This window comes from Chelmon rostratus, chromosome 23 (assembly GCF_017976325.1).
Source record: "Chelmon rostratus isolate fCheRos1 chromosome 23, fCheRos1.pri, whole genome shotgun sequence".
NCBI lineage: Eukaryota > Metazoa > Chordata > Actinopteri > Chaetodontiformes > Chaetodontidae > Chelmon > Chelmon rostratus.
The window spans coordinates 3,440,840-3,462,342 of record NC_055680.1 but is presented as its reverse complement, the minus strand read 5'-3'; the positions used below and the strand labels follow the sequence as shown (position 1 = coordinate 3,462,342).

The following is a 21,503-nucleotide window of genomic DNA, read 5'->3' as shown; positions in this document are numbered from 1 at the left end:
GAGACTGTATCCACCTCAGATCCCCACTACAAGTTTATTCATCTGTAAACAGACTGTGTAGGGCAGAAGATCCAGCTGTGATAGTGCTGGTGTGTTTATGGATACCTTAAAACAGTCATTCACACACTGACCTGCACTACGAGTTTTCAATGTGGCCTGCGCAAAAACCAGTCTGCCAATCCTCGACATCGGCAAAGTAGCGAAATAAACATGAAAGACTCCTACATCTATTATTTGTTCTTTGTTTTATTTGGTCACTTGAATGGACTATTTTTTGTATCACAAAATAATCATAATAAAAGTTTCGCCAAAAAAAAAAATCATATTCCTAAAATTCACTTTCTGTTATATTGTGGCCAGAAGAGGGCGCTGTAGGTGAACAAACCAGGATGTGCTCTCATCACCAACACTGTGTATTTGTCCCCTGACATTAGTTTGTGACTTTTTTTTAATCTTTTCCACACTTTTCTTCATTTTAAATCAACTTTTATTGGCATATAATTGATTTATGAATACCATAAATATTGGCAAAAAATTCTGTTATTCATACAAGTGACCAGAATTATTATTATTAATTTAAAGCATTACAGCAACCTGTTGCAAATACCCTCTCTATGATGATGCCTTCAAATGCTAACGGAAATCACACTACGAGTTGAGAAAACAGCAACAAAATGCTGTAAAAAGGTCACAATTGTATAGTTGTTGTATTGTTTGCATACAGGTCCCATGAGTGCTCTCATTTTCTCCCACTCCCACTTTCAAAAATAATGTGTTGAGTGCATGCTGCAAAAGGCCTCAGCTCTTGATGAACCATGATCCATCCATGTACTTTCTGTATCTACTGATCCTCTTCATGATAGCGGCTTAACCTGGTGGCAGTAACTAAATGTACTAACAATGATTAATAACCAAGACCACAGCTGTTTTGAATTTTGCATCTAATTAATAATTCATGGCATGACCACTACATCATGGAGATGGTTGAAACACACTATAAAAGTTGGGGATTTTGTAAAAGCTACTTTACAAGCAAATCCTAAGAGTCTGCGAGTTGACTCTGGAAATAAATGGAAGGCTATGGCTGTATGCAAAGAAGGAAAATATTTCCCCAAATCTCTATGCATTCGAAAAGGATGCATGTATGAGCTGCGAGAAGTTAATTTTCCACTTTGGAAATATTACTGTTTTAGTTCGACCAAACTCAGTCCACCAAGAAAGACTGTGAGGTGTGGTTGAAAGCTCTAGAAAAAGCTAGTGAGTGAACCTTAAGTATTTTATAAATAAATTATTTTATGGTATATATGCGGGCTGTAAGTGAAGGGTTGGCTGCACAATAATGATGATAAAAATAAAACATGACATTACGAAAGTAAAAAAAAAAAAAGATGCATGTTATTCAAACAACCTAAAACCAGTGTATGCTCTGGACTGCGCAATAAACAAAAACAAAAACCTGATTTAGGAAAATAAATCAAAACGGAGATAAGTGTTGCAAATGGACCCTTCAAATATCACTTGAAACACACTGCTACGTCCCATAATTGCTAATTAAAAGCACTCCACTTTCCCTTTTCCGTGATAGAAGCTAGAGTATCCGAGAGGCATTTTAATGCAGCATAATAGACTTAAATGGGTGGCCCGTGAGTGGGAGGAGGTTGGCGGTGCGTTCCAGTGCAGTGAGGCGGTGCCTGCCCTGGTAGCTCCAGACTGCGGCGGGCAGAGTTGTTCTCGTTACAGAAATGGCGGAGGGGGAGTTGGACGTTGACTCGCTGATTTCCAGGCTTCTAGAGGGTGAGTTTGACAACTATTCTAGATGTATGTTATCCTTGTGTTTGCGGCGACAGTACTCAGTTGTTTAGGTTTCGTTTCGACACGAGTTTACTAGAAAATGGCCCGCTTTAACACTAACGTTACTTGCTAGCTTATCCCGGTGAAGGAGTGAACAGGACCAGTCCCGTCTGTCGAGTCACAGGCACACCTTCTGTCAAGTTATCATGAATTAATGCCGAATTACGCTTCAGTCTTTTCATATTTGATTTTGAGGGTTAAAGTGTGCTTTAACGATAGAATGGTGACAAAGTTATAGTTTGTGTACCGTTGGTTGTACAACGACATGTCGAGTACAGGGGAGAATGTCAGATCAATCAAACTAATCCAACTATAGAAATGTAATGTTGCTTTGAATAATGTCGCAATACCTCTATTACATCAGTACTGGTGTAATCACGTTGGCATGTAGCATCTAAAACACTAGCTAAGATGCTTTTACTTGAGGAAAGACCGTATACCTTATATTTCCACAAGCTATTTACAACAAAATACACCATGGTGGGCGGTTGCTTAGGGTGCATATCAGTCCCATAAATTGATCGTTCTAGTAAAAAAAAAAAGTGCAGCTGAATAAATGATGCATACCGAAAATCTCAGCATAGTGTCTGGTCCCTGACGAGATCCAAATTGTTGGTTGTAGCATGGTTTAATAGTTCGCTCACACTCCTAAGAAAAAAAAATGTCAAGTTTTCAAATGGGCTTTGGTGAAAGGATTCCTCCTCCTCAGAGGGAAGGCGCCTCACAGGGTTATGGTGTTTGTATGGGAGTATTGCTGAATGGTAATGTTTACACAAACCACAGGCCTCACACCACTTATAAACCTGCATAGTTTGTATCCTGTCAGTATTTAAGAAGTAAGCAACTTTTGTCAGCCTTATCCCATATGTTATGGAATTCCATTGCCAGTATTTTGGCAGACATAAGAACTATACTCAGTCTTAAAGTTACCATTACTCCTCTACCATGACAGTTTGTAGATTTGAGCTGTTAGCCTACAAGTGTTTAAACATTAAAATGCAACTGTTGGTAAATTGATGGGAAAAAAAACAAAAACAAAACTTGATCAAACTTTAAAAATGTGTTGTCATAATGCATCAGTGATGAAATCAGATGCTGTCCCAGTATACTTGTTGATAACAGTAATTCAGAAAAATGCCTGTAATTTGTTTCTGTCTAATCGGGTAGCTATTATGTACTTTTGGGTATAATTTGGGTCAGGTTTTTCTAATACCATTAGATTTTAGTCTGTTGATAATGCACAAAAGTAACCCTGGTACTTTCGAAGAAAGCGTTGTTGCTGCTCCTACACCACTGTTATGTGTTGGCAGCAGTGGATGACTTTCCTAGCGGTGCTAAATAAGGGATCCTGACACAGGTTAGCTGATCTGTGTGTCTTTCTCTCGGCATTCATTCTCTTGAGAACGGGGAGACGGTGTCCCTCTGTGTCTTCAGTAAACATGTGGACAGACGAGGCAGTGGTGAACAAACATTCAAGATCGATTGTCTGTCACAAACACAGATTCAGTGAGCTGAAAATCGCACACATATGCTAATGAATGAGCGCACTGTGGATCAACGTGTCAGTAGTACCTAATCATCAGGATTGATTGGTGTGAGTTACATAATAGCGCTTGTTTGCTCTTTGTGTGTGTGTCAGCTGTACAGTAACAACAATGTGAGCCTGTATTGTCACAAGGGCAAGGCTACACTGTAGCTACTTAGCTGGCTGCGTATTTAGTTGCTTTTTTATGCAGCGACGAGGAAACCTCAGTGGAGGAAATTGGAGGGATCGAGCCCTAAAGGCTTCCAGATGTGAGCTGTGAATACATCCAACCATCCATCTTCTTTCAGCCACTTTCTCTTTCCATCTACAGCCACTTTATACCCGGCTGGCTCATTTTCGGTGTGAAAATACCAACAGAGAAGCAGGCCCAACACTAGTTGTGTCTTCTGAAGGGTGACACTTCTGGATCAAAACCAGAGTTTGATGTAAATGTAACCACTGCCAGTACAATGTCCAAGTTTTGGCGCAGTTACCAAAGTGAGACCTGAGTTTGAGAAATAAATAAACAGGCTTTTGTACAAAAGTTCCCAAATGCAAATGTTGTGTAAACACAAGCTGTACAAGAGCTTAGATAAAATGTTCTAAAACTGGCAAAAGCTGTTGACAAAATCTCCACTCAAGGTCCACTCCATCGTCTGTTGGAGCTTATGACTGTATTTTCTTTATTAGCAGATGAAGTTTGCTCAGTTGCCACCAAACTGTTAATGTTAAATTTTACATTACATTGAATACTTGAATCAATCCCTCTGGCTATAGAATCTCTAAAAAATAGTGAAAAATACCTGTCATGATGTGCTAAATCTGAAGTTGACATATCGAGATCAGTGAAGAAGAAATTAAGGATGTGATCAGACAGTTAGTGTCAGCTTCCTGTGCTTGACAGTTTTCTGTACTTGGTACCAACAGCCATATTTTTGTCTGTACCAAAAATGTATTGAGATTTGATACCCAGCCCTAATAAATGGGCTAGAGAATCCATAAAGACTCAGGATGATGACAATATGACAGTTAAACAGCATTTGAGTTCATACTCAAGTCTAGTATTGATCACTTCTGCAAACAAAAGATGTAATCAAACTGTAACGTATCAGGTGGCCAAAGCAGACTGGCCAATGTTTTTTGTTTTGATGTAAAAACTGATATTGGTCTCATACAAAGAGATTTATGTGGACGGCATAGAGGCAGAATTACAAATATCACACTCTCAAACTGTACCTTGAGTATCAGTTCGTCTTCGTAAGGGCTGCGTTTTATTTTAAGACTTGACCTTTCAGCAGCACAAAGACCTCTCACTGGCTTTTCCTTGCTCGTGAAACCTTGTTATCCCTCATATTAATTTACCTAACCAGATTACATCTATAGCCTGCTTTCATTTAGATGCTAACGAAGCGGCCTGTCAGTGGTTTTGGACCTTTTCCCGAAGGCGGGATGGGATTTCCTTAACCACTTCAATAGGAGGTTGATCTCTCACTTTTTCAATGAGCTCTGGTGCCAGTCAGGAAGCGACATACTCATGCTCTACAGACGCACATATGGAGAGCGCTCTGATATCCCACTAAATGTCAACAGGCACAGCTGTCCCTGGTAGAAACTAACCTACCCTCCTGTGACGCACACACACACACACACGTACACACCCACACACACACACACACACACACACCCACAGGAGGGAGAGTGTAAAAAGGGTAATGCAGTAGACTTTCAGCTCAGTTATTTACTTTTGCAATCCAATAATGCCTTTTAGGGATGTGCCGATCTGACTTCTTCAGTCCTGATATGCCTTTACTGTGCAAGGCAACATGGACAAAACGTAACAAACAAATACATAGCTATAAATATACTTAATTGTTATTTGTTAAAATAAGGGTATCTTATACCAGATCAGTCCACTGTCACTGATACTCTATCCAGCTGTTTGAGTCAGGACTCAAAAATCTTGACCTTTGCCTACAGATTCTGCATTCATACACATATAACTGTTTAGAGAACTTAAGGCTGATGGGAATATTGTTATTTTAGTAAGTTGTAGATTCCATGGTTGTAATGGATGACGCTGGCTCAAAGAAGCAGCCAATGCAGAGCCTTTTGTTATTGTTGGCTCTTTTGCATGTCCAAATTCATGCAGATGTCACATTTGAAATTAAATTTGCATGGTTCTGAGAAGCTAATTATCTTTTTTTTTTATTGGTTACAAAAATAACCCTATCTCTAAGCCCTTCAGCTCTGCTTCACTGCTACCGCTGTTGCTATCCTTCCTTTCCTCCTTGATAATGAGCGGAGGCTAGTTTAGTAATCACCATAACCATAAATATAAGTAACTGTTGTGTGATTAGCTATTCTAGCATTCAATAATTAGAAATTAGTGTCACCCAGCTTGTTTGTCCTTTCCCGTCTACAACACGAGACCAGTGTGGAAAACCTAGACTTTGTGTCGACAGCGGAAAAGATGCATCCACAAATTCATAGTGTGTGAACATTTAAAGACACACACGTGGTGCATGTGTCCTTCAGCAGCTGTTTGGTGGAGGGATTGACAGGCGTTGTCTAGCCAACAGGCTAAACCTGATCGACTGACAACATGGTTTACAGCCAGTGAAGGCTCCTGGGTGTCCTCAGCATGCAGGTTTCATTTGTCACTCTGAGCACAATTACTTGTCATTTGCTGTCATGTGAGTCAGACTTGAATGGTAAGCAAGTTAGATTAACTGATAAGCCTGCCCAAGCGATTCATCTGTGTGGCATTTGTGTGTCTGTCTCTGTCTGGATGTTGATGTTATGCAGTCAGAGTTTGAGTGTTAAGTCTCCCACTTAAACACATTAACTTCTAGTTGGCTGCACTTATTCGGTCCTGTCACTGGTTAGCGTCGCAGCAGTGAAATTATTGTTTGTTTTCAATTACAATGAAGCTTAAAGGAATGAAAACAGGTTTATTTGGTGGAAGAAACACTATATTATAATTTGATGAAATATTATGCCATTTTTTTAAGAAGCAACACTAACAGAGTAGAATTCAGTACTCTCGATAAGCAAATGTAAATGCTATGATAACAGTCAATTTTCCTACGACATTATATAGTGAAATTTGTATATTGCTGCAACCATGTGATGGGTTCATGACCCTGGCTGTGTCCCAGTGGACGGCAACATAGCTTTCCAATTTGGGCTCACTTACAGCTCGGACTGTAACAGCATTACTGTAATAACATGGTAATATGACACCTATTCTGGCATTGAGCTTATTGTTGTCTGCCTGGTACGGTGGAGTACCAGGAAGTTATAGAAGTTCTCTCTTTAATGTACTGGTGTTTAATCCCGATGCGAAGGCATTCGTGACTGTCTAATCCAGTGTCTGGAGATTGATTTAAAAAAAAAAAAAAACATACACTCCTTAATTCTGACTAGGTGTCTAATCACAGGGGTGTGACGTCCCGTCACTGCGGCGAGAAACAAATCAATATCACAGCCATTACACAGCGTTGCATGACGCTGTGGGAAATCAATCAGTCATCTGCTGCCTTAGTTTAACTCTCAGTAGCATGTTTCACGTTTCACAGCGGAGTCACCACAGTTGGTTACATCACATTTGAGCCGATGTTGCATTTTTCACAGCATTCATTGAAAACAGCAGCAGCATGCCTCAGCAAGAATGCACATCTCCTTCCCTGCATGTTTGCGTACGGTTTGCCGAACCAACCCTGTGTTTTTCTGTCAGTTCAGTTCTCCATTACAGGCCCCTCCTTGTCATAAGTTTTTACTATTGCAGCTCTGTGTCTGTGTGATCCAGCGAAGCAGCTATTACAGGCCCCAGCCCTCCTGACGTGCCCATGCTAAGCCCACACTGGCCCAGGCTTTTAGCGACAACAGGCCCTCTGTCTGGCCTGCCAGCACAGGTGGCTCGTAGGCTTTATGTGGCACAATCAACACCACGGCACCATACATCAGCCAGCGGCAGCGGGGAGGCGGGATGGAAAGTTGCATTTCAGAGCCATTTTGTCATTTTGGTTTATGGGCAAAGACGCCAGCAAGTTGTTACCTAGTATGGGTACATAAAATCTCCCAAAGGGCATGTCTGTGTAGGAGCTGTGCAGGTCTTTCAACACTGCAGCCTGATACTGTTGTTATGAATGTTCCTTTATAGTGTATTTCTTATGAAGTCCAGTACCGTACAGATATTCCGTCACTTTCGTCATCTAAGTCCAGTTATTGGTATTGAAAAAAAAAATTTAATGATGATATATATAGCAGTTTATAATGCACCTTTAGGCCTTTTGCAGTGTTTTGTTGTTCTCCTACAGAATACATCACATCGGTGTCACCCTCCTTGTTTTCGTCGGACGTGGAGGACTGCTGCTGTGTTGCGTGGTGTTCAGGCTGCTTCCGTGGCACTCTGTTATGGAAACAACAATGGTGGAGCCTGTGCGGCGGGGAGCGTTCACCCCCTGGCACCAAACGTGGCGCAGAGCTCACCCAGGCTTTTCAGCTGCCCGGCCAGGCTTTCCAATAAACCCTCCCTCCCCTCTCCTTCTATTCACTCCCTCGCCTTCTGTGTCTCCCTTACTTGGGCTTCACTTTCTGCCCACATTTCTCTCATTTTCTTCTCCGTCGTTCCCACTTTCTGTGCTTATACCCATGCCTCCTGTTTATTTCTCCTCCAGTCTCTCCTCTCAATTTCATCCTTTCTTTTGCCCCACAAAGGCCGCCATTCACCCGTGGCACTTAGGGGCGAACAAAACGTCCTCTGAAAATGCAAAGCCCGCACAGAAATGCCATCGCAGTCTGGATTTCTGCCTTAAGAATCGCTCCTGCTCTCCTCGCCAGAGTTACTTTGTGTTTCTCGTTCACTGAGGGGTCACTGTTTTCCATCACCCCTGTGTGGGAGAGGGTTAGATGGAGGAGTGGAGGGGAGCCGCTGGCCTCGTGCCCAGTTGGAAAGAATAGAGCATGGAGGTGGAGTGCTAGAAAAGGTCTGACAGGGCATCTTTATTGGTGCTGCGAGGTGCAACAATGACTAAAACATGCACAGTCATACCTGCTTAAAATTCATGGCCTTGCTTGACCCATTAGACGTTTTTTGTATATCTTTGTTTGGCTGTCAGAGAAAATGAAAAATCATTTTATGCATGGAGAGTAATGTTTCTCTGCGTGTGCTGGATGTGTAAATGGGTAACTGTCAACGTTCGCCACAAAAACTGTCGGTAGATATTATGTCTGTGTTGTGTTTGCAGGCTGTTGTGCTGCCCCCAAGTGGCAAAAAAATCAATGAATTCAGGTTGAAGTAACTCAGATGCTGACTGGTTTGTTATCCTGGAGACAGTTGCTTGTTTAAATTAAGAATTTGGCAATTTTCCATCATAATTCTTGTATGAGTTTAAACAAATGTGTTAAGTTAAAAAGACAGCATCAGGAGGGAACAAGGGCTGTTGGCCCAGGAATAAAATTGGGGACATTGTGATTATATAGTTCATGTCTTATACCGCTCGGTCAAGGGGGCACCCATTAAAATAGGGTTAGTGTAATTGTGGTATCGGTACCAAAACATATTGACACTTGCATCTAAATTTGAAAACTACAACCCGCTTTTGGTTTTTGAAAGCTTTCGATAACAAACTTGCTCATTTCTAATAAAATAATTCATAGGATGAAGGCTGGGTGAAACAAATTGCAGCAAATACTTAACAGGATACAGCAAAGAAAAAACAAATTATAAAGTGATGAGAGCAGCAGGCACCATCTTAACAACAATGTATGACAAGCATTACAAATGTAGTTTTCATTGGAGAGCTGTTCTGCTGCAGCTAAATCAAAGACCAGACTGAAAAGCATGCTTACAGCTCAACAGTTGAATAATTGACTTATAGGGGTCAGCTGGTGATATTGCGCTGACGTCGGTGTGTGTTTTCTTGTTGATGTGAATGGGCTTACGCAGCTCTTTGCCGGTGCAGCTGACAGCCGGTACATTGTTGTGGACCTTGACTCGCTGACGGAGTCCTGGCCTGTGCCTGGCCGGTCTTGTTCTCTTTCTATCTCATACAACAACAGGGCCTTCAAGCGGTCCCTCTTTGTCCTGACTGACAAGCCTACTTCCTCCTTTCTCCGTACAGTAGCGCCCATATATGGTAATGCCTTCAAGAAGCAATCTGCCTTTATCTCTCTCTCTCTCTCTCTCTCGCTCTCTCTTTGGCTCTGTTCAGCTGAACTCTGCTTTTAAATAAATGGAAAAAGTAGTTGACCTCCCTGGCCCTTTGCAAGTAGTTTGCAACCGGTGAAGCAGCAAATAATGATTACTGAAAACCAAACTCTCCTTTTAGGTACAGTAACTACCCCCTTATGTCTGTGGATTTGTCATTTATGTTATAAACCCTTCACTTCTTTATACACGTCTTATTTTCCTTCTTGTGAAGTGGACAGAAAGTGAAGTTCTCTTCATCGGTTAAGGTCAAGCTACGGCAATTTGCGGCTTAAAAAAAAACCCCACCAATTATAAGAAGTATCTTGAACCTCTGTGACTCTGCAGAATAATGGTGCAGACGGGCGTGCTCCTGCTAAACACTGGTGCGGTCTTCCAGCTTACTTAAATCTTGTGAAGTCATTTGGAAGACGAGTCAGTTTAATTGTGTGCTTGGAGCGTGACAGGTTGTGTGCTGTAACAACTCTGGCGTGGTTCAGCTAGCAGCACAATGGTGGGCTGGGCGATACCCGAATGTTTGGTGAATTAACTTTGGACTTTAATTCAGGGAACACTGGCTCATTTGTAGCTAGAAAGATTAATCACTGTAACAGAGATTAGTGAGCAGTGTTGGGCGGCAACTGTAGAGGCCTAAAGTGGTCAAACTACCTCAGTTAACGTTTTGCATTAAGAAACTAAAGTAAAGAAAAGAACAAGAATAGCACCGCAAAATAATGATGTCAGCATCAATAGTTTGGTCCTGATGGATTTATCATGTAGTTATTTAGGTTGAGGGTGAAAGGGGACACAAATTGAATCAAACAACTTGGGGCTGGAGCTAGGAAAACTGGTATTTAGCATGCATTGATCTGCTAATTATTTTCTCAATTAATTGTTAGAAAATCTCAGGAAACAAGTGGAACATGCCAGTTACTATGCTGAGTTTGTCCCCTAACTGTCCCAAACCCCAAGATACTTTGTTTACGGTCACATGAGACGAAGAAAAGCAGGAAGTGCTCATCATTGAGGTTTGCAACCAAGAGAATGTTTGACATTTTTGCTCGAAAAATTATTTTAAATGTAAAAGATGTGAAAACGGCTAATTGTTTCATGATTAAAAAAAAAAAGTCAACCATTCAGTTTCTCCAATGTGACGATTTGCTGCTTTTCTCCGTTTTTAATTACCATGACAAAAGAAATAGCTTCAACATACAGACGTCTGAGGACATCGCCTTGCACTCTTGGAGATAATAACATGCAGTTTTGTTGTTTTCTAAACCAAATCATTAACTTAATAACTTTTTTTACTTCCACTATAGGCTACAGTTGTATATTGGCATGCAGGAATAGCAGCGTCTGCTTGAGGAAAAAGTTCAAATTATGTAAATTCAAGGTCTAAAAAGCGAAATGAAATGCAGCCTCTGTGTTGGTTCAGCTTTTAGATCTGTTAAAGTGTTCTGAACATCCCTGTTCATGCTTTCCTAGTGAGCTTTCGTGTTAGTCACAGTGCTGTAGATCTAGCTCCACCCAGGACCTTTTTATGAAACTTGGAATGTTCACGTCATTTTCAAAATAACAGCGTTAGAGTTTGATGCGTCTTGCAGATGCTCTGACCAGCGTGTATCCCAGGCTGCACTGCAGCCCTGTACAGTCAGAGCTGCAGAGGTCTGAAGGGTCTGTGAGCCGTCTGGAATGCAAAAACCGCTCTGGGAGGGGGCTACGAGGCAGAGCTGCGCTCTGACGTCGGGACAGTTCGCTGGCAAGGCGGAGGGCGACAGCGACCCTGGAGTTCAGCCTCAGCCAATAGTGCAACTGAACGATAAGTGGATGAAGAGGAGAAGAAGGGGAATCAAGAGGAGGAGGACTGTGCAAGAGGAACGGAGATGAAGAGAACAGCTGCTTGCAGTGCAGCGGTCTCCTTTGGAACGAGCTGGAGAAAAGACTCGATGTTCAGCCTGAAGAGGTCATGTGTGACCAAACCCAAACTTAAAAGCTGAGTCAGACCTGACCAAATTAGGAGAGATGAGCTGGAACACAGATTTTTTTCAGATCTTCAGAACAGATCTTCACCAGTTTTTCCCCAGCCGGGAAAACCAAGTGGGCCGTCGGTTTCGGCTGTTGTGAAGTGAAGCTCGACAGCTGTTCCACTCAGGGACCTGCTTCATTCTCCCTCCTCTGAGAAAGTAGTGACTCCAACTGATGAATGCTGCATCTGTTTGGATTATCTGTCACTGACATTGTGCGAGTCGTTCAGCTCGTGTTTACATGCATTTGATTGTTGGTATTACTTGGTGCTCGGTTCAGGAATGTGTTGTCTTCATGAGAGTTGGAGTACGGTGCAGTGCGTTGTACCACAAACAAATCATTATCACAATATAGGGCTGTAATGATCATTTTTCTTGACTGATCAATGAATTGTTTGGTTTATCAAATGTCAGACAACAGTCTGCCCATCACAACTTCCCAAAGGACAAGCTGACATATTTAAATAGCTTGTAGTTCAACATCATAGAAGACTCAGAAAACCAACAAAGATTCACACAGCGTTTGACGTCTTTACTTGAAAAGACTCATCAGTCTCAGACAAAGATCCTCCGAGCTGAGCCATGACATGCAGGTAAACTGATCTTGATGCGGAAAGTCAGCGGAGTTCCCCTTGAAGTCAAACGAGCATTAATTAGCCAACCAAACATTCAGCAGACACAATCTGTCCACGCAAACAAGCTAACCAGTGAAGCAGGAATAGCATTGTCAGACAAATCCAAACCGACACTGCGCTTCACTGATGAGAGAGGAACAGAAGGGTCACAGCGGGGAAGTTCAGACACATTTCTTTACAGTTTTTCTAAAAACGATACAAGGCAGACTCAACACAGCTTGGTTAAAGCTCTTCCTGACACATCATCATTTTCTCCATAATATCGCCACATAACACATTGCAGTATACCGTTAGCTGCATTACACCAGTAGACCATGGTGATGGAGCTGTTGTGGGTTGCTGTGAAGGAATTTAGGTTGCTGTCAACAGTGGGGTTTTATATGTACAGGCATCCACACTGTTGACAGCTGTCACTGGAGACATTGTGTGTTTGTGTTGTCTGTCCCTCCATCTGTACATACATAATTCTGTTTATTCATTTAGTATTTAGAAATTACTCTGTAAGGTACAGTGTTTCATCTCAGTACCTGCTTGAACTAATCTCTAAATAATTAACGTATGAGCCAAGATTTTCTACTAAAAGACTGTTTCTCCTGTGTGTTAGTGGAACGGTTGGCAAATTCAGATCCAGTTGTGAGACGCTGTCACTGTGATTGTGAATTACAGTATATTGAGTAGCAGAGAGTGTCACTCTGGGATGAAGTTGTTGCACGCTGCCTCATCTTTATTGACCGGCTCTGCCTTTTCATTTGGTCGTAAGCCAAAAAGTTTCCAAACTGGCAAAGTTAGATTTGGTTTTGCGACCGGAGCAGCTGCCATTGTTTCCATCTTAAAAAAAACAGACTGAATATGACGTGTGTGACGTCGCTGAGGTGGCTTGCCATCCCCTGCAGCTGGCTTGTCTAAAACTTAGTAAAATTCCTCCAAAGTGTCCGCCTGGAATCATGCATAAAGATGAAGTTTTGGTGCTGAAACCTAACCAGACAGCGAATGTTTCGCCGCTGCCGCTATTTCACAGTGATTCGCTTTCCAGCACGAAGACTTGCGTTGACAATGTGTTGGTAAAACCCGGTATTTGCAGATAAAGATTAGGCTGCACTAATATTATTGGTATTATGCTATTTGTTGGTTTGTTGGCTGTTTTCAGTGCAGTCAAAGAATCCGTTGCACATTAACGAGGTGGTCTGGCAGCAAAAAGCCTGAGGGTGCAGTTATTATTTTATCATTATTTTCTGCCTTTATTGGATTGCTGTCGACATGTAGCTTTATTTGAAAACCTCAGTCGAAGCTTTGAATGTTAAAAAATAAAAAAAAACAAGTCATCAGTAACCCGGGAGGAAGTTTGGGGTTTCGGGGACAACGTTTGAGACCGTTTCCCTCCAAGCTGGATCGTCTGACATCGCAGCTGGTGCTGATGCAGCGCTACCTGTGCAGTGTGTGGCTGTGCAGGCCTCCTGCAGGCTCTGCTTCACCGCTGTCAGGCGCACTGCATGTTAGTATGCAGGGCGTGGGACGGTGGAGATGCCACTTTATCTGCAAATCAGCCCCTCCCACAGCGGCAGCTTCGCTCACCAACACCTTGCAGCCTGGAAATTGGTCTTGCTGGGTTGCCATGGTAATCAGATGTGGGCACCACCTCTCTCTCTCTCTCTTTCTCTCTCTGTGTTGCTCTCTCTTTCTCTTCAGTGGGTAAGCTGCAGTGCAGTGGTGACAGAGTAAAGGATGCTGGGATACCTCCCCACAAACCCCAAGTGGTACGATCTGAAGTCAAGGTCACTTTGTGTGTTTGTGTTTGTGTGTTTGTGTGTGGACGGACAAATTGAAGTGTTTGTGTTCCCAGCTCAGCCTTAACCTCACCAAACGATGAAAGGGGATCCTCCCAGGCCTGTGCGTGCGTGCGTGCGTGCGTGCGTGCGTGCGTGCGTGTGTCCGTGCGTGCGTCCTATATCAGACCTCCCTCTCTGTCAGCTGAGCCAGCACAGACCTGCAAACGCGTCATCACAGAGCTGAGAGGGAGGGGTGTGAAATCGTTCTCTTGACAGCGGACACACACGTTTCAGTGGACACACACACTCCTTGCTTGCATATGTTGCACAGCATACCCTTTGGCAAGCACAAAACCCCCAGGTGTTCACATTTCTAAATCCACAGGAGGATTTTCGTTTTGCAGCCCGTGCTGTATTTTTTCGTCCATCCTGCCTCTGCACGGTCTAAATATAGCCGCGATCTGACCCTTCAGGTGGGTCGTGTGTGTGTGACCGCGGGTTGTGTCTGGCTGTGGTGGCGGAGGAGACGGACAGAGCGAGTGTTTATCTCCGGGCAGAAATAGCAGGGTCATGTTGCACATGTACACACACTCTGCCGCACACACTGTTGTCCTTTAAAACTCGATGTAAAATGCCTCCAGAGCGGCGGGGCGCAGACAGGAGTCACCTGCAGGAGTCTGACGCACACACACACCACTGTTCCCCTGCAGAGGAGGAAGACTTTTACACACTTCACTTCTCCTCCTGTTATAAAACAAACTCCTCTGGCTGCTGAGCTGCAGGGCTCCTCTGACCCCCGTCTGTTTGGTTCACCTATTAGGCGGCGTTTGACGCCTGCCAGGGTTTCCATCGTGGTACCGCGGTGTCGTCTGACAGCGGCGGTCTTAGTCAGCTCTGGCCCACTTCTGTGGTTTACCAAGCAGGAGGAAAAGAAGAGGCGTTTCATCCGAGCACACAGGGAATATATAGGGCAGTGGCAGAACATGGAAATACTGCAGGGAAAGTTAAAGCCTCATATTGCAAAGGCAGCTGTATGGGGTTGCACTGGTTAGTGTGCACGTATCGGCTTTAAAAGAGGCCCAACAGTAGCTGTGAGTGTTCACATCACAACACACCAGAGCTCCTTTATTGCCTGATTGTTGTGAACTATGACAGTTTTTCACCTTTTGTACTCAAAATAAGCTCCAAGTTATAATGCGATGCATATTTCCCATGTTGCAACAGTAATACTGTATATAAGGTCATCATGACTTTTACACTACAGTGCTGTCAGGATACAATATATTTATAATCTTAATTTGTACGTCAAAATGAAACAAGTAGCTCAGCTGTTCCTCACTGTGCTGCATCAGTCTTTGTTCCCCACATGTTTCCTGCTTTCTCTCACCAGGGTGATATGAGGTGGCTTCTCTACATACTGTCTAAGGCTGTAACTAAGCATTATTGTTTCATTATTTTCTCAATAAACTGAGATGTTCTCTACTCTATAAAATGTCAGAAATAAGGGGAAATGCTGTTAAAACATCAAAAAGCCCGAAGTGTCTTCTTTGGCCCAACTAACCCCAGAAATCAGTTTCCTGTTTGGGCTTTTTTGACTTGAAAATTGACTTCAAAGATGAATTGTTTGTAAAAATAGTTGGGATTCATTTTCTGTATTCATTTGCTCATTTATTTTCTAACTTTTATTTTTTTTAGGAAAGGTTCAGCTGTTTAATATTAAGACAAAATTATACAGTGTGTTGTTGAAGTTTTGCATGTATTGTTAAAAAGAGTTGAGTGAATTCTTTCCCTTAAAGTAAGGTATTGGAACTGAAACTTTGGTATCATATTGGGACCCAGCCCTATTAATGAGTTAAGATTAAATACAGTATTGTGTAAAAAATGATATTTTGTAAAGCTGGCCGTAATGTTCTCTTGTATGTTTTGCATTTATTGTGCACAGCCACTTCAGTGATGAATGAACCAGGGAACAGCCTTTAATGTCACTGTAATGCAGGAAAGATGGCTGGCAGTGTTTCAGGAGTAATGCGTGGTATATCAGAGGAGTTGTGCAACTTTATTTGGATGGTCTTGTGTTGAAGCTCAGCAGCTTTGCTGCTTGTGTCACGTGAACCTTTAGGCTCTAAAGTTTCCCACCGCTGAGCTGTGATGAAACAATTTCTGAAGCTGCTTCACTTTATTATCAGTCTTAATAGAATGATCCCACCCCTTTACATAGGCCTACAGCTCCACGTCATGTGACCACAGTGCCCCCCCCCACCCCACCCCCCAGCCCCCTCTTCCTCTCCATTACGCAACAGGAAGCGCCTCCGAAAACACTCCCAACAACATCAACAATGCCCGCACAGGCTATTTCCATCCCGTCTGTTGACCAAACGCTGCCTCCCATATTTAGCTTGAAGTTCATTTCAAAAACTCGCCCGGCGGGAGATGTGCAGCTATGTGGCGATCAGCAGAGGCACGTCCCCGAGAGAAACTCAGGGAGTCAGTGCACTCTGACTGGGACAGCTTATGCCTGACAGATAACTTTTGTTAATGATGCTCAAACACACAGTTATTCTTTAACCTTGTTCCATCCCTCCTCTCCCTCCACCAGTGCGAGGATGTCGTCCAGGGAAGATTGTCCAGATGACGGAGGCTGAGGTGCGCGGCCTCTGCATCAAGTCCCGGGAGATCTTCCTCAGCCAGCCCATCCTTCTGGAGCTGGAGGCTCCGCTCAAAATCTGTGGTCAGTAACCCCCCGCGTGGCCTCGTTCTTCCAAAACGTAGTCTGTGTCTTCATTACCCCCTGCTGCTCCCTCCTCCACCCATCACTGCCCTCCTCTCCACCCCCAGGCGACATCCACGGACAGTACACAGACCTGCTGAGGCTCTTCGAGTATGGCGGCTTCCCCCCAGAGGCCAACTACCTGTTCCTGGGCGACTACGTGGACAGAGGGAAGCAGTCTCTGGAGACCATCTGCCTGCTGCTGGCGTACAAGATCAAATACCCCGAAAACTTCTTCCTGCTCAGGGGCAACCACGAGTGTGCCTCCATCAACCGCATCTACGGCTTCTACGACGAGTGTGAGTGCTCTGCTCCCGCGTTGTGCGACTCCGCAGACAAACGCGTGACCAGAACAGTGTTTGCAATAGAGATGCAGGCTGACAGACCTCAAAGGGAAAGATGCTAATACTGATCCATCAGTGCATCAGTGACATTCTACTGTTGTAGCTGCTCAAGGTGAAGCAGGTTTGAACTAGTTTATACACAGGGAGGTAGTTCTAATCCTTAACAGTGTCAGGGCCAGGCCTTCCAAAGGGTCAGAAGGGTCAGAATGATGGCGGACCCACCATCTCAACACTCCACTGGTATAATCATTATACGGTTCTCGTCCATGAGGCCTCCTGACTCTCTGCCTTGCCGATTTTGCAGGTAAACGCAGATTCAACATCAAGCTGTGGAAGACGTTCACCGACTGCTTCAACTGCCTGCCCATCGCTGCCATCGTGGACGAGAAGATCTTCTGCTGTCACGGAGGTACTGCACTCTGGCCGCGTCTGCTTGGCGGCTCACAGTTCAGAAACGCACACCTATGTTTTGTTATTTGCAGCATTTCCAGGTTTCAAGTTCACATCCTTGCTGTTACGCTTAAGTTTTGTCCTTGGGGTGTCTGTCAAAACGTAGCACAGCGCTTTTCCTCTCATCGCTTACATGATCAGTGATCTGGAGTGCGAAAGATAAAGCTCACGAACCTGATAAGCGTTCAGTATTTTTACTAATCTGATGCCAAGTAAATGGGTCAGAGCGAGTTTAAAGCTCTGCTGATATGGGTTAATACCTCCGCGTCGTCCGCAGGTCTCTCTCCAGACCTGCAGTCTATGGAGCAGATCAGACGCATCATGAGACCCACAGATGTGCCCGACACAGGTAGGTCAGGGCGCACACACACACACACACACACACACACACACACACAGCAGGCCGGGCGCTGTTCTCCTAGGATGTACGAAGATTATCTCTCATCACACCTGCACTTTAGTTCTGGACAGGAGTGAAAAGTGACTCATAGCATACCCAGTAGTATGTTAATGAGTTCACCTCGACATGCTATAACGTTAAAACGCTGCTCACACGTCAGTGCATCAGAATCAGTAACCCTACGTTCAACGATCGAACAGACAGTACTTTTACTTCTGATCATTCAGGACATTTTGCTGATAATATGGTATTTTTACACTGTGGTGTTGCTGGTTAAGGAAAGAATCTGAGCACTTCTTCCTCCGCTGGTTTGACTACACTAGAGACGTGCTCCTTGTTGCTTAAGCTGCATCAAACAATTTCAATTCACAAATTTATTATTTGATCAAGAAGATATCAGGAAATTACTGAAAATCCCTGATCCAGGGAGGACAGGAAGTGTACAAGTGAGTTCCACTGACCGCATGGATCAGTGATCGTTGTGCAAAGGAGGCACTTTGGCTTGAAAACATTGCTCAGGCGAGAACTCTGCTTGAACTTCAGTCGCTCGTTCGCGCCGCAGATGAAGAGAGCCTGTCCAAGCTGAGGAAACGGTTTCACGAGCCCTGAAGCAGGTTCTATTTCTCGCAAAAGCAATCAGCTGTCACGCGGACTGCTTCGCTAAATGTGAACCGTGTGGCTGCATAAAAAAACATCCCAAAGAATACTCCGATTGACAAATAGTGAACACGGCAGGGCAGAGAATCATGACTGAGACGTTTCCAGTGGGATAGAAGTTGCAGTCACTCACCACTTACTCACTTAATGAACAGCTTTAGTACCCTGTCCTGCCAGGTTGCCAATTTTGATTCAAGTGTAAGGGTGGAAACAAACCAGGCTCGTGTTTATCGAGCTTCTCGGAGCAGGAAATCAGCCCCAACTGACCAAAAACTCTCAGTGACGCAAGTTGGGATCTACTTTTAGCCCAAGGAGTGAAAGCATTTTGTCAACTCTCTGAACTTAGGAAATGACTCCAACATAGGATGGCCAGGAGAGGGTGTTTGGCAGAGACATTCTGTGGGAGGACAGACGTGTATTATTTATGACAGCGAGGTTATTAAATGATACTGGGATTCCAGTTGTTGGAACTGCTAATGATGGATCGATGCTCTGTGGTGGTAACACCTGGTAAAGACACCAGAAGTGAGTAACTGCTGGCTGTCATACATCCTCACACTCGCAGGTCTTAGATGAAATCATTACAAACAGCTTCACTAACGCACATTACGCATAATGTTCTGAAATAGCTTCTTATTTCTTTGTCTGCCTCAGAGATGTAGTTGTTTATAAGTGGACCAGTTGAAGCCAGAGTCTTTGCCCCCTCCTCACCAAACCTGGTTGTTCTTGTCCTTATAAGGCAGCCAGTGTTCAGACCCTGGCAGCCGCTGTCTCTCAGATCCTCTTATGGTCTTTTAGGGTGTCTGGAGGTGAAGAATGTGTGTGTATATACGTGGGGCAGCCTTAGTGTTTTAATATCTGACGCACTATAAATGTGACGTGATGTGTTCGAGGCTGGATTCACTGTGGGACACATTAGCTCACGCTGTGAGAGATCTGAGTGTTTGGAACATGGAGATGAGTCATGTCTTATTTCTCCAGAGATCACCAAGTGGACTGAAAGGTGGAGTCTTGTGTGTTTTTTTTTTTCCCCCCTCCAGGCCTCTTGTGCGATTTGCTGTGGTCGGACCCAGACAAGGACGTCCAGGGCTGGGGAGAGAACGACCGTGGCGTCTCTTTCACCTTCGGAGCTGACGTGGTCAGCAAGTTCCTCAACCGCCACGACCTGGACCTCATCTGCAGAGCCCACCAGGTACAGCGCACACACGCCCTCATTTTTGAAGCGTATGAATACAAACTGTAACAGGAAATGGAGCGATCTCCCTTGAAACATCCATCCAAAGTTGACATATTTGGATAAAGTGCATCGCTGCTTAAAGAAGTCCATATCGGATGAAGGCGTCTGTGTGACATTCGTGTGCGTCTGACGCCCCCAGGTGGTAGAAGATGGTTACGAGTTCTTTGCCAAGCGGCAGCTGGTGACTCTGTTCTCAGCTCCCAACTACTGCGGAGAGTTCGACAACGCCGGCGGCATGATGAGCGTGGACGAGACCCTGATGTGCTCCTTCCAGGTACGAGGTTACCACAAAGCACTGACACGGGTCTGTTTAAGTAATCACGCACTTGGTCATTGGCCGTGTGTCGGTGACTTCTAACATGCACCTACTCGAAGCTGCTGCACAATGAGGCAGGGCCTGTATTCATCAAGCATCTCAGAATCCCTCAGAGGGACCACAGGGACAGCGAGCGCCCCCCTCATCCTGCACATAGTCAGTCTGAAACATCATCAAAAAGTTTTAAACGGCATTTTAAACGTGGTGTTGACACAAAGTCTGTGTAATTTAAAACTGCTGACATGTGGAGCCCTTAATTCCACACCTGTGTGCGCCCCCCTAGATCCTGAAGCCATCTGAGAAGAAAGCCAAGTACCAGTACGGAGGGATGAACTCGGGTCGGCCCGTCACTCCTCCCCGCACAGCCCAACCCCCAAAGAAACGATGAAGACGGACGGAGGGAGGAAGAGACGCAGAGAACGAGAGGGAGAGACGATCGTCTCCTGTCGGCTTTTCACTACAGAAAAATAAGCAAAAGCAACACTTGGCAGAGGAGAAAACAGATGAACACGACTATTTTAAAAGACACGCCCAAACCCGTCTTTTACTTTCGATTATTTCTTATCTCCCTCTGAACTGCTGTCACACCCTCTTCTTCTTCCTCAGTGCTTACTTTTCTCTGCATCTGTGTAACATTTTTAAAAACAAGTGTTAAGAGAAAACAATACAGAGGTGTCATTCTGTAGCATATCGGAGTGTTTTTTTTGTCTCTTTGTCCTTTGCCTTTTATTTTCTTGACAACAGAATGACAGCTAGTTTAGTTTACCACATCTCCTTACTCCCCTGCCTGTACGGGCACAACAGGTATTAATGACGACTGCTGGGTTTTCAATAAATAATACAGGAAATGAATCTCGGTGCTCTGTGTGGTTCTTATGAAATGTGACACGAACTTTACAAGCAGAGAAGAAGCCTGCGTCGCTTCGAACAGGATCCTCACAGTTTGATAAGCCTCATACTTAATAAACCCGGCTTTACTAATCCAGGCTAACCTGTCGAGCAGCTGTAATGATCCAGCTACCTCGGTTCTTCAAACAAGTTTGAGGTTTGATTTAAGCTTGGATTAAGTGATTAAGTGAGTAGCAGTGCCTTGAAAAAATTTACAAGAATGACTCAACCCAAGTCAAATGAATTGATTTATTAGTGCTTAAGCAAATAAGTTTCATTGAAAATACATTAAACTAATTTTGTGGACCCATTAGTCAAATAACAACCACTTTTGCTTCTCAACAGACAGTTTTAGATTGGTCTTTAGTGCACTTTAAAATGATAAATATCAACATTTTTCTTTCTGCACCACCCAGGGCCCTGCTCTCCAGACACACTGCTGGCTTAAATCTG

At 43.9% G+C, this 21,503-nt stretch overlaps 1 protein-coding gene across 1 annotated transcript; it reads left to right on the top strand.

Moving 5' to 3' along the window:
- Positions 1 to 1,662: 1,662 nt before the first annotated feature.
- LOC121626181 (serine/threonine-protein phosphatase PP1-beta catalytic subunit) lies at positions 1,663 to 21,008 on the top strand. The gene is made up of 8 exons (XM_041964497.1): positions 1,663 to 1,794; positions 16,588 to 16,719; positions 16,827 to 17,057; positions 17,407 to 17,511; positions 17,830 to 17,901; positions 19,650 to 19,801; positions 19,986 to 20,120; positions 20,446 to 21,008. The coding sequence occupies exons 1-8, from the start codon at positions 1,743 to 1,745 to the stop codon at positions 20,548 to 20,550; spliced, it is 984 nt and encodes a 327-aa protein (XP_041820431.1). The 5' UTR covers positions 1,663 to 1,742; the 3' UTR covers positions 20,551 to 21,008.
- Positions 21,009 to 21,503: the final 495 nt, after the last annotated feature.